General features: G+C 51.1%; 1 protein-coding gene and 1 pseudogene across 2 annotated transcripts; both read right to left on the bottom strand.

The window, feature by feature from the left end:
* Positions 1-419: 419 nt before the first annotated feature.
* Positions 420-1,597, bottom strand: LOC117065840 (annotated as a pseudogene). Its single transcript, XR_004430058.1, has one exon. The product of XR_004430058.1 is annotated as an uncharacterized LOC117065840 (transcript).
* CXCL14 (C-X-C motif chemokine ligand 14) lies at positions 420-8,831 on the bottom strand. The gene is made up of 4 exons (XM_033181156.1): positions 8,424-8,831; positions 8,143-8,248; positions 4,267-4,380; positions 420-1,595 (listed from the first exon to the last, which is right to left on the bottom strand). The coding sequence occupies exons 1-4, from the start codon at positions 8,521-8,523 to the stop codon at positions 1,580-1,582; spliced, it is 336 nt and encodes a 111-aa protein (XP_033037047.1). The 5' UTR covers positions 8,524-8,831; the 3' UTR covers positions 420-1,579.
* Positions 8,832-10,928: the final 2,097 nt, after the last annotated feature.

Here is a 10,928-nt window from a genome sequence, read left to right as displayed (position 1 = left end):
TAATTACACCAGTCCTCCATTGTTGCCGTCCTCAGACAGCCCCAGGGAACTGGCAGAGCCCTTGGCTGAGGCATCCAGGCTCTTTGCTGCCCTCTGGTGCTGAGGCTCAGTGTGGTCTTGAGTGGAGGAGGCTGGAATCATGACCCTCTAGTTCCCTGGGCTCCAACCTACCCACTCTGATAAACCTGCTGCAGGGGTAGGAATCGTCGGGGAAGGAGCCTTAGCCTCAAGGCCTGGCTTCTTGGCTTCCCAACTGTAATGACAGCTCCACACATTCCACAGAGGTGATGGTGTTGACAGGTATTTGGGAAATACCAGTTTTCTTTCCCAGCATATTTATCCTTCTTTTTTTCAGGACATGGTAAACATTTTATTGTCATCCTAGCTTAATTAAATAGAAAAAAGGCAGCAGTCTAGAATTTTGGTACATTTCAAATATATTTTATTACTTTCCATCTTAGAAAGAATATGAAACCTGCATGCAATGCTAATGGTTTCTGACATGTACGTAGCATATAACACAGCAGTACAATGCGGCGTATACTGGGGGGCAGTGTGTGGAGGGGGCGTTCTTAAGGGTATATGTACAGAGGAAAGGCGCATGGTCATCTTAGCTTTCGAAAGAGGACTGCACTGTTTAACACTGAAGAATTACATGGGGAATCACAAATATATTGCTTTAGTACTGCATGTTCCGTTGTGGTGAGGGAGAGAAACATGCTTGGAAGGTTTTCCCTTGTCAACAGAATGTGGGTCTGTAGCTGTGTATTGTGCATGTATTCATATATTTTTAAGTTTTCTCCTAAGGTTTTTGCTGACAGTGTTGGGAACCTCACATGCTTCTGAAGCATTAAATATTGAACCTGTGAACCTTTCAGAAACTCTCAGGTTGGGAAAGACCCCACACCTTCTTTAAGGATCATTTGTCTCGCCATCACAGGATCTTGGAAATGTTTCCTAGGGTGTGTAAAAATTAACCAGGGGGGAATGAAGCACATTTTTCTGGCAACCAAACTTGAGTTCTTCAAAGAACAGATGCAGAGAGACCTGCTCCTGCTTGCCCGGCTACAGGGGCCACTACAGAGTCACACTGAGGCTGTGACCGGCCATAAGCCCAGGAGAGCCCATGGCAGCTGTGCCGAGGCGCCAGGACCTCTGAGCGGAAGCTTCCCAAGCTAGGAATGGAGCAACACTGCAATGAAATGTGTCCACCAAGCTCATTGTTCCTCCCGGGTGCTTATAAAGCTCAGATGTATAGTGACATATGGACAAATACAAAAAAGCATTTCTTAAAAAGGAAAGGCGTGAGTTTTCCCCTTTTCGATAAAAAGCAGCCTGTGATGAAGTCTGGAGCACAAGAGAGATGGGTCTCACATCTGGAAGCCTTTCGCACGCAGCTATAAAATGTAAAAACTGACCGTTGGTAAAAAGTGCTTCATAACAGTATATAACTTGTGTCTTATGCCTGTGAGAAAGAAAGGCTTTTTTTTTTTTTTTTTTTTTTTTTTTTTAAATCTGCAAAGTCCTTTGCACAAGTCTCCCAACTGGTCTGGAGTTTTCCCATCAGAGATTTTTCACCCTATTCTTCGTAGACCCTAGGGAGAAAAAACACATGTGTAAGTGGCTCAGGACATGAGGCAGGCAGTTCACAAGCTGCTGGCTAAGTGGCTTCATTTGCATCTGGTCTGCAGGGACTGCCCCTGTCTTAGGACTACAGGAACCCCCAGGGAGGAGTGGGAGGGACCCTTCTGAGGATGTGGTCCCAGGGACCATGAAAACTCACACCAGTGTGGCTTTGTCCTTTCTAACTGTCTGCAATCTTACCTCTGCAATCTCATTTTGTCCTCAGAGGCCTATGGAGCAAACCAGCTTTGCATATGAGGAAACTGAGGCACCACAGACTTAAGATTTGCCCAGTGGCCAGTGACTGTTAGTGGCAGGAATGCGGTCCTCTCTAGCATGGTGGGCTGCTCCCGCACCTCTTTGTTTCTTTCCGCCTCTGTACTCGGCCTCTCTATTTAGAGAAAATAGCAAGGGTGGGAGGCATTCTCTCCCTTGACTAAGGCTTATATATTTCTTTGTATTTTGCCCAAAGAATGCATATATTCCAGAAGAATGTTAGCTCTAGAAGCTGCTTCTTAGAGATAGAAGAGGTGGTTGGTGGGGTGGAGAAGTGGTGCAGGAGGCCTGTGCCCCTCAGTCCCTGCTCCTGGCTGCATTGCCTCATCTCTACTGGTTCCCAACCCCACCTTCCCCTCCTCTCAAGCTGTCCCCAATTAGATATTTTGCTTTCTTCTAGTTCTGCCCCATGGCTGCCCTGGGGCCATACTTTACACTCAGCCTACCACTTCTCTGTCTTGTTCTTGATTTCTGAGTAAGACCGCCGAATTATGCATTGAAATAAAATGCCTGACTCGGCGCTTCCTGTGGTGGCCGGAAGCTCCCTGGAAGCTCTGGTCTCTGAAGTGCACAGAGCTCCTCTGTGTGGCACCCATGGGCCTGAGCCCACCGTATAATCTTCTCCTTTCTCCAACCTAGCTTTGGCATTCTCTCTCTCTCTCTCTCTCTCTCTGTACAAAGAGGACTTCAAACACTTCCTTTATTACTGTTCTACATTCATTAAGATATTTTCAACTTCTTTCAGGGGAGGGAGGTGGGGAGGGTAGGGACCTTAACACTCCAAGAAAGAAGGGTGAACTAATTTTATAGCAAAGTGAGAGAAGGCCTGGTAGCTGAGAGGCTCTCGTTGCTTTTATTATTGGAATTTTCAGGAAAAAAAAAAGCAGGGCCATGTTTAGACCTGTGGGTGCCTGCTTTTCCAGGTTGCGGCTCAGGTAGAGGGGAGGAGCAAGGTGAGTTAAGGTTTGAGTATCCCCCAGCAGTCAGATCAAGATGTCCTTAGCCTCTTCCATAACCTGCCCATGGGATTAGCCTTCTGCCAGTTTTGATGACACAGGGCCTGGAGGGTGACAGAGAGTGGACTGGGCAGTTCTGGCCTTTGCCACATGAGCTGCCTGGCTTGACCAGAAAGAGGGCTTCATTCCCATCAGATTTATAGAAAATAATTTCTCGCTCTCATCACTTTCTATTTCAAGCAACTGCAGATGAGGCTGTTTTGGAGGCAGCAAAAAAGGCTCAGATACAGGGCTTGAGCCTGAGTGTCAGCTCTTGGAGAGCTGGTCACAGGGCTGAGCTTGGTGTGGCATGGCTGGGCCGGGTGATGGGAGGGCAATGCAGGCACCCACTGTGGCTGCACCTTCCACTCTGTGAGGGCAGCTCGTGGAGTAGCACCAGGAGGCCTGATTTGCTATCCTGGCTTTGCCCTGTGCTCCCAGGCAAGTCACCCCTCTCTCCCATTTAGCCTTGATTTCCCCCTCTGCAGCAGAGGGTGCTGACACAAGCTCCTGGGGAAGTCACCTGCATGGCGCATGTGTGCGTGTGTGTGTGCGCTTCCTGATCATACTATGCAGGCAAAGGTGGAAATAAACTCTGCATATTTGAGGAGTGAGGCAGGACAGGCTACCTTCACATGGTACAGGGGAGCTAGGAACTGGATTCCTCCTCCAAGGACAGACATAAGACCCCAAGAGACCAGAGCTGGGAAGTCACCTTCTGATTATGAGGAAACAGTGCACGGTAAGTACAGGGCTGGTTCAGGGTGCTGGTACTTTTAACATTGCTGCCTGCCTGGGTTAACAGTGGCTCTGATTTTAAAGAGCCAAACCCGTGGTGCCTTCCAGCACCTGCAAAGGAAGGAGTTTATCAGGTTTCTGGGCAGCAGAGGGAGTGGGGCACCTTGGAGAAGAAAACATGTTTCTGGCAAAGATCATCCTCAGCACCTCATGGTTTTATAGCCAACATACACTGTCACCTAATTGGTCACATTTCACCCCACTGAATACTCAGAGCTCCCCTGGCAGCTATGCCAGTGCTCACCCTGCCATTTAACAACTTGTGTAACTTAAATAAAAAGAGGAATTAAGATTATAATGTAAATATTAGAGTGAGACAGACTTTAGTTTACAAAATGACAAACCTGCCATGCTTGCAAATGGACAAGAGATGCATAGCTAGCTTTGTTAAGTGGTGAGTTCCTCGTCCCTGGGGGTATGTAGGCAATGCCTGGGTATCTGTTTGCTGTGTATGTTGTGGTGGGTGTTCACAAATTAGATGGGGCTAGATGACCTGGTGGCGGGGGGTCCCTTCCCATCCTGAGAGCCACAGCTGGGTCTGGCAGGAAGGAAGGTGAGCAGAGGCAGCGCGTACCTGCGCTTCTCGTTCCAGGCGTTGTACCACTTGATGAAGCGTTTGGTGCTCTGCAGCTTCGGGTGCAGGCAGTGCTCCTGACCTCGGTACCTGGACACGCTCTTGGTGGTGATGCTGAAACGGAGCAGGATGAGGTGGAGGGTTGAGGAGGCTGAATAACATGTTGACTCTCCTGTGGCCTGTGAGTGGCCCTGCGCTAAGTCGGGATCCTGAGAGACTATGGCTTCCCGCCTCCTCTCAAGGGAGCCTACTTATATGCTAACTCCCAGGCTGGCTCTTTGGAAGGTTCTGGTTGTCCCCTTATTCTCTGACTCCATATTAGGGCCTAACCCTCCCTCACTTTTCCCCTGGGAGTCCTGAGAGTCTGGGATGGTCTCTCCCATCCCCAACCTCATGCAGTGTGTTGTCTCCAGGGCTCAGGCCTCTTTTGGGGAGCAAAGGTCAGAGGACTCTTCCAGCCCCTCTGAGCCTGGGATCAGGAGGTGGAGAAAGCTAATGCCAGCAAGGTGCACATGCCAACACCTCTGTCCTTGGATTTGAGGAGTTCATGGTAAGGCTCAGACATGCCCCGCAGACACTCTGGTTTCTGTCTCCTCAACCCCAGTTCCCTCTGACCCACCATAGATTGTCCCAGGGTTGGGCATCTCCTGATCCTGAAGCAAAGTCTTGTTGGCCTTGTGTGAGGTGCCAGGTATCTCACCCCTAAGCAGAAGAGTAAGATCTCTCTTCTGCACAGCCTGAAGATCTCAGGCCTCTATCAGCCAATGTCCCAACACCCAGCAGAAGCCTAGCCATGTGGTAGAGAAGCAGGTGTTGTGCAGACTGTAGGGGCCTGGGACTGAATCTCAAGTTTGGTTGTGGGACCTTGGGTAAGCTCTCTGAATCCAGTTTGGCCATCTGTAAAATGGGCACAATAATAGGACTATCTCACAGGGTTATTGGGATGATTAAAAGATACAGTCTTTACAAAGTGCCCAGAACCTGGTAGATGCACAATTAATAGTTACTGTTAGTAGTCATTGGTCATGGAAGATGAAGTGGCCAAGAGGAAAGAGTAGCCTTGCTGTGGGGGCTCCAGCCTGGAGGGCGAGGCAAGCCTGCTGCTCAGAACTTCTGAGCCTCTCTAAGCTGGGGCTGGGCCCGGCTTGACAGGCATGACAGGAGTTGGAGGGAATAAGGGACCACCTAGGGTATTTGGAAAAGTGTAAGGCGAGAGGTGAGGATGCCATTTCTTGAGGAGTCACAGCCATGCAAGCTATGATGGTAGACTGGGATTCTGGAATGGGCTTGGAGGGCAAAGAAGGGAGACTGGAAGTGAGAGTGGAAAGAGTGAGAAGAGAGGGACAGAGGTCAGCTAGTTCCCCACTGTTACCAAATGGAAAATGCCAGGGCTTATATGGGCTAAGTTCTGGAAGGGACAGGATTCCCATGACTTCAGTCTCCCAATTGATGGGGAAAGAAAATCGGATCTTGCCACCAGAATGGGGGCATACTGTTCCTGGGCAACCTGTTTTCTTCCCTTCTCCGTGCTCTGGGTTTCTGGGGTCCCCACTAGGGCCTAAGCTCCTTGGGGCAGGGGCGGGTCTTCCTGCTGATGCCAGGTGATGGTGCCTGCCTTGACTGGACTCCTCTGTGACCCAGGTCATTCCTCTAGCCTTGAGCACGGGCCAGGCTTCAGAGTGAACTCTAGTTGTCTCTCTCTCCCACTGTGCCCAGTCACCCTGCAGGAATTTAGCAAATGCTTTTCTCTTTCTGCCTACAAGGCTGCTTTTGCATTCTGAAGGAAAGGACGTGGCAATGCCTGATAAAAACCCTGTCTCAGTTAGGTCAGCGTGCAGGCTGTGCATCCCAAATCCTGAAGGTCAGGGAGAGCAGAAGGGACACTCAGCCCTCTCACTACAGTGCTCAAATGCCACGTCATAATACTGGGATTATGAAAATCGGTTGTGGAGTGCAGACATGGGGATTTGTGACTCCAGCAACTATCAGAAATTCTGAGTCCTGTGACCCTCTCCTCCACAGTTCTGGGGGTGGGGTGGGGAGGCTGTGTAAGGGTTTTGGTGAGAGCTCCATGGACCTATGACACAAGTGGCTCTTTCTAGAATTCAGACTCTCCTGGATTCTTCTGGGTGCAAAGACTCCCACTTGCAAAGCGGACCTTTCCCCCCTGCCCCTGCCTGGCCCCCACCCCCAGCCTCAGCAGAGATTTCTGGGTGACTCAGGGTGAGCTGGAAAATTTGCTTTTGTTCAGCCTTTGTGGCTGAAAACCTGCTTTGCAAAAGTGCTGGCCCCTCATCTGATTTGGAGAGTTTTAGGATCATGGAGAGGGAGAGGAGCCCCTAGCCCTCAGGGATGAAGTGGGAGGCTGGGGGCGCGGGGGAGGGGGGTGTGGGGTGGGGTGGAGGTTTAGTAGAGGGTGATTGGATTGTGTGCTGATCTCCTGAGGCCCCTGCAAGTTTCCACAAGGCTCCATAAAGCCTTTCTCGCACTTGCCTAGCTATAGTTTTCCTCTATATGTGCAAAAGTTTACCCAGGAAAAGGGCAAGCGTATTTACTGAGGGCTCTGTTCTTTTTAGGTATCACTGCATCCTTTACTCTGCTTTCTTCCCCTGCAAGGTCTCAGAAACTTGCTTGGTATATAGAGTGGTTTTCAGCTTTTAGACGAGTGAGATTTAACTTGGAATTCCCCCTGTCATTCTTAGCCCGCAAACTGGAACCCTTGAGGAGCTTGGAGCTCCTTTCCCAGCTCATTTGACACTTGGCCCCCATCCAAAAGGATTTTTGGGTGTTTTCTTTGAATTTGGTCTGCAAGGCAAGGGGTAAGGACAAGGGTGTTAATTTAGGTGCCTGTGAAGGAAGGCAGTGGGGTCAGCTCAGGTCCAGTGGATTTCTGAATTCCCCTAATTTCAGCCTGACTGTGTAGCCCCTAGGCGGGGGATGTGGGGTGCTGGGTGGGGGTGTGCCCTGCTTTCACAGACAGTGTGGAAGGCTTTTGGGCTGGTGGGGGCCAGCCGGTGGAAGGCACTTGCCCAGACTGAGAATAAAGTGCATCCTGTTTCTGGGGGAGGGGAAGAGGGGCCAATGGTCTGTGGCAAATATTTGGTAGCCGCTTTGCCAAGGGCTCCCTTCCTGGCCAAGAGCGTATTGATGAGGAAGCAGAGGTGCTGGCCTCAAGTGGTTAATTGGGAAGGCGGAGGAGCAAGAAACTAAGTGTTCTCTCACTCTGCCCCAGTTTTTCCAACATTCCCCACATCCCCACCAAGCAGGGCTCCAGCCATGTGGCACATTAACCCCAAGAGAGCATTCCGCGTATCTCGACCCACAGGGAGTACAGCCGGTGAGGGAAGCGCGTGGAGCGTTCTCAAAATGAAATCTCTAGGAGTCAAAAACTTGCGGTCCACTGGCCTCTGACTGGAACAAGGCTCTGAAGGAGAGTCAGGATTTAAGATAGTGTTTGCATTAATCCTCTGTCCAGTGACAGGAAGGCAGCACGCCTCACAGTTTGGGTGTGAGTGTGCTTTAAGTGATTTCAGTCCAGGTTTTCTGAGTTGGCACAAGGGATCCCTTTAACCCTTGATGGCCCTAGCAGAGTGGGTGGCCCACGGTACAAACAGGGAGACTACTCATTTGAATCCTAGCAAGGCTGAACTTGGGAGGCTCTGTTCCGGAGAAGCGGGACAGTGACCCCCTTTCCCGACTGTCTTCTAGAGGGTCTCACCAGCGTCCTAAGGACTCGCTGGGCAATTACAAAGGCTTTTCCAGGGCTTTGACAAAGTCAGAGAAAAATGTTTGTTAGCCAGACCCAGGCCCAGGCTGTGCCCTGGCATCGGGTTGACAGCAGTGCGCACCCCCTCAAGGTGAGGAGCGAGAACTCACATAACCATCTTCTCCTCGCAGTGCGGGTACTTTGGCTTCATTTCCAGCTTCTTCACGTCGCTGTAGCGGATCTTGGGTCCCTTCCGGGAACACTTGCATTTGGACCCTGCGAGCGAGCGCGGGGCAACTGCTTAGTTGCGAGGGAATCTCCTACCCCTCGACCACCTTGGTGCCCACCCAGACCACCCCCCGCGGGATCCTAGGATGCCTAGAAATTGGCGCTTGTGTTCCCCAGGACAAGACGAGACGAGACGGCGACAAGGGGAGCTCCCCGCACTCACCGTCCACGCGCGCAGTGTACAGCGCCAGCAGCAGCAGGAGCAGCGCGGCCGCCAGGAGCCTCATGCTGACCGGAGGGGCGCGGCGCGGGAGCAGGGACATGGGGAGGGCGCTGGCCCGTCGGAGCGGCGGCCCGGAGACGCCACCCGGCTCTGCTCGGCTTTCTCTGCCCGGGGCGCGCCTTCCGGCTCGGCTGGCTCCGGCTGCGCCGTCGGTGGATGCCCACGGCTGTCTGTCGCGGTGCGCTGCGCTCTGCGCTTGTCTCTGCGCTCTCTCCACAGCCTCCCTCCGCCCGCCCTGGCCTCTTTTAAATCCGCTCCTGCCCTCGCAGCGAGTGAGCTCATTAATATGCAGAACCACTCGGTGACTCACTGAGATTTCTCAATGTGGTGAGGGGAGGAGACCTTCCCAGCCCGCCTGTCGCCCGCCCAGGGAAAGGACCCGCTATTGCAGCGGCGCACACCCGGAGCCACGCGCGCACACGCACACGCACATTCGCTAACCTCTCGCTCACACAACACGTATCCTTCGCACACTTGCACACCCAGACCACAGCGCGCACACATTTCTAGCGTCGCGCTCTGCCTTTGGGGAGCCCAGACTGCTGAAGGGCACTGCTTTTCTGAATCGCGTGGTTCCCTCTCTGGCCAGGCAGGCCAACTTTTCTGAGCTGCCGGGAGACCCAGGCCCAGGGCCCAGATCCTCAAAGACCCAAAAGAGTTTTGGAGCAGGTTGCAAGTGTGAGTGCCTGCAGGCCTGACCCCCCAGGGCCCCTGCCAGGCCAGAACACAAGGCCAATTCTGGACAGGGGCTTGTCATAGACTGTCCAGCAGCAAATTCATTGACTGTGGTCACTGGAACTGACTCAAAGAGGGTATATGTGTGTGTGCGGGGGTTGGGGTGGGTTTTGGGGAGAGAGTTTTGGTGACTCCCAAAGGAAAGCTTCTTAAAGCGGGTCAGTGGCCTGGTGGCTGTGTGAGTGTCTGGGTATTGGGGAGAACCAGGAGGAGTCCTCGCTCTCACACTACTCTCCAAAGCCAGGTAGAGAGCCCTAGTAGAGAGCAATGACAATGGTAACCATCTGGATGGAGGCCTTCCCATGTTCTAGACATTGTGCCACAGTGCGAGGTGTAGTGGTGTGACCCAGCCATGGTGGCAGACATTCCCTCCTCACTACTTACCAGCACGAGTGACTTTACCGCTCTCAGCTTTTGTTTCATCATCTGTAAAGTGCAGATCGTCACAGTGTTTCTGATAGGGTGGCTGTGAGAACTATAGAAATCATACATGTTATCAGTACCCAGGAAATGTTGCTTATTGGCACCATTATTTTGTATCTAATTTATCTAGTACTTTGATTCTTACAAATTGGTACTTTTCTTCCAAGTTGGTACTTTTAATTTCTTTATTTGACAGGTGTGGAAACATGCTCTGAGAGAAGAAATAACTTGTCCAAGGTCACAGAGCCAGGAAGCAAGTGACTAGGCCAGGAGGGTCCTCAGTATATGTGGCTGCAGAACTGGGACTCCTGTCCCTGGGCCGCTCTATTGCTTTGAGGCCTGTCTGCCCTTCTCTTCTTGCTGCCTTGAGAGACCCAGAGACAGGAGGTGGATCATCTCAAGTTCTTGCAGTCAGGGTAGAGCTCACCCAGCTCTATGCCATCAGCCTGGCAGCTCCCTGGAGGCAAAAATGTCCAGAGGGTTTCTGGATGATGGGGGACAGACTGCTGAGGGGTGCAGTGGGAAGAATCTGCGTCGTCTCTTCCCAGCTGGAGAGCCCTTGCTGCTTCAAGAAGAAGCCGAGCCATGAAAAGCAAGCAGTGCCTATGCATGCTGTTGTGCCTATACCTAAAGCTAAGCCAATAGCTGCGCATTTGCATTTATGCATAAGATGAGTATGAGGGAGTGCTTTTTGGCATTTATGTTAGTTTTTAAATCTAAAAATAATTTTTCTTAATATAGAAGCAGCACGTTTGCCCAGAAAAATCAGAAAACACAAGCAGAAGAAAGCAAACATTTTCACGCAAGTAAAATCTTGGGTGAAATCTTCCCAAAGCATCCTCTCTTTGCTTTGCGTGCACATGTGCACATGGGATCAGGCTGCATATACTCTTTAATAACCTGCTTGCTATACCTATTAGCATATTGTGAACATCGCTCCGTGTGGCTAGTCTTGCTACAACAATAGCTCCCTTAAGAGTTTCATTTGAGGCCAGGTAGTATCATGGCTGAGAGGTTGGTAAGTCAAACTGCCAGAGTATGCATCCTGGGTACTAGCTGTATGACTCTGGGCAAATACCTTAACTCTATTTGGTATTGGTTTCCTCATCTGTGAGATGGAGATGATAATAGTATGTACAGCATAGGCAGAATTAAATGAGATGGTGCCTGTAATGCTTTTAATGTGGTCCCCAGCACAGAGTAAGTGTTTGACGTGTGCTGACTAGTGCGATTATCATGATTTTAGATGCAGAGTATTGCGTGGTACAGATGTGCCAGAATTAATTT

This window comes from Trachypithecus francoisi, unplaced genomic scaffold (genome assembly GCF_009764315.1).
Source record: "Trachypithecus francoisi isolate TF-2019V2 unplaced genomic scaffold, Tfra_2.0 Lachesis_group2, whole genome shotgun sequence".
Classification (NCBI taxonomy): domain Eukaryota; kingdom Metazoa; phylum Chordata; class Mammalia; order Primates; family Cercopithecidae; genus Trachypithecus; species Trachypithecus francoisi.
Note: the sequence above shows the minus strand (reverse complement) of the source record. Positions and strands in the feature narration are given on the sequence as shown.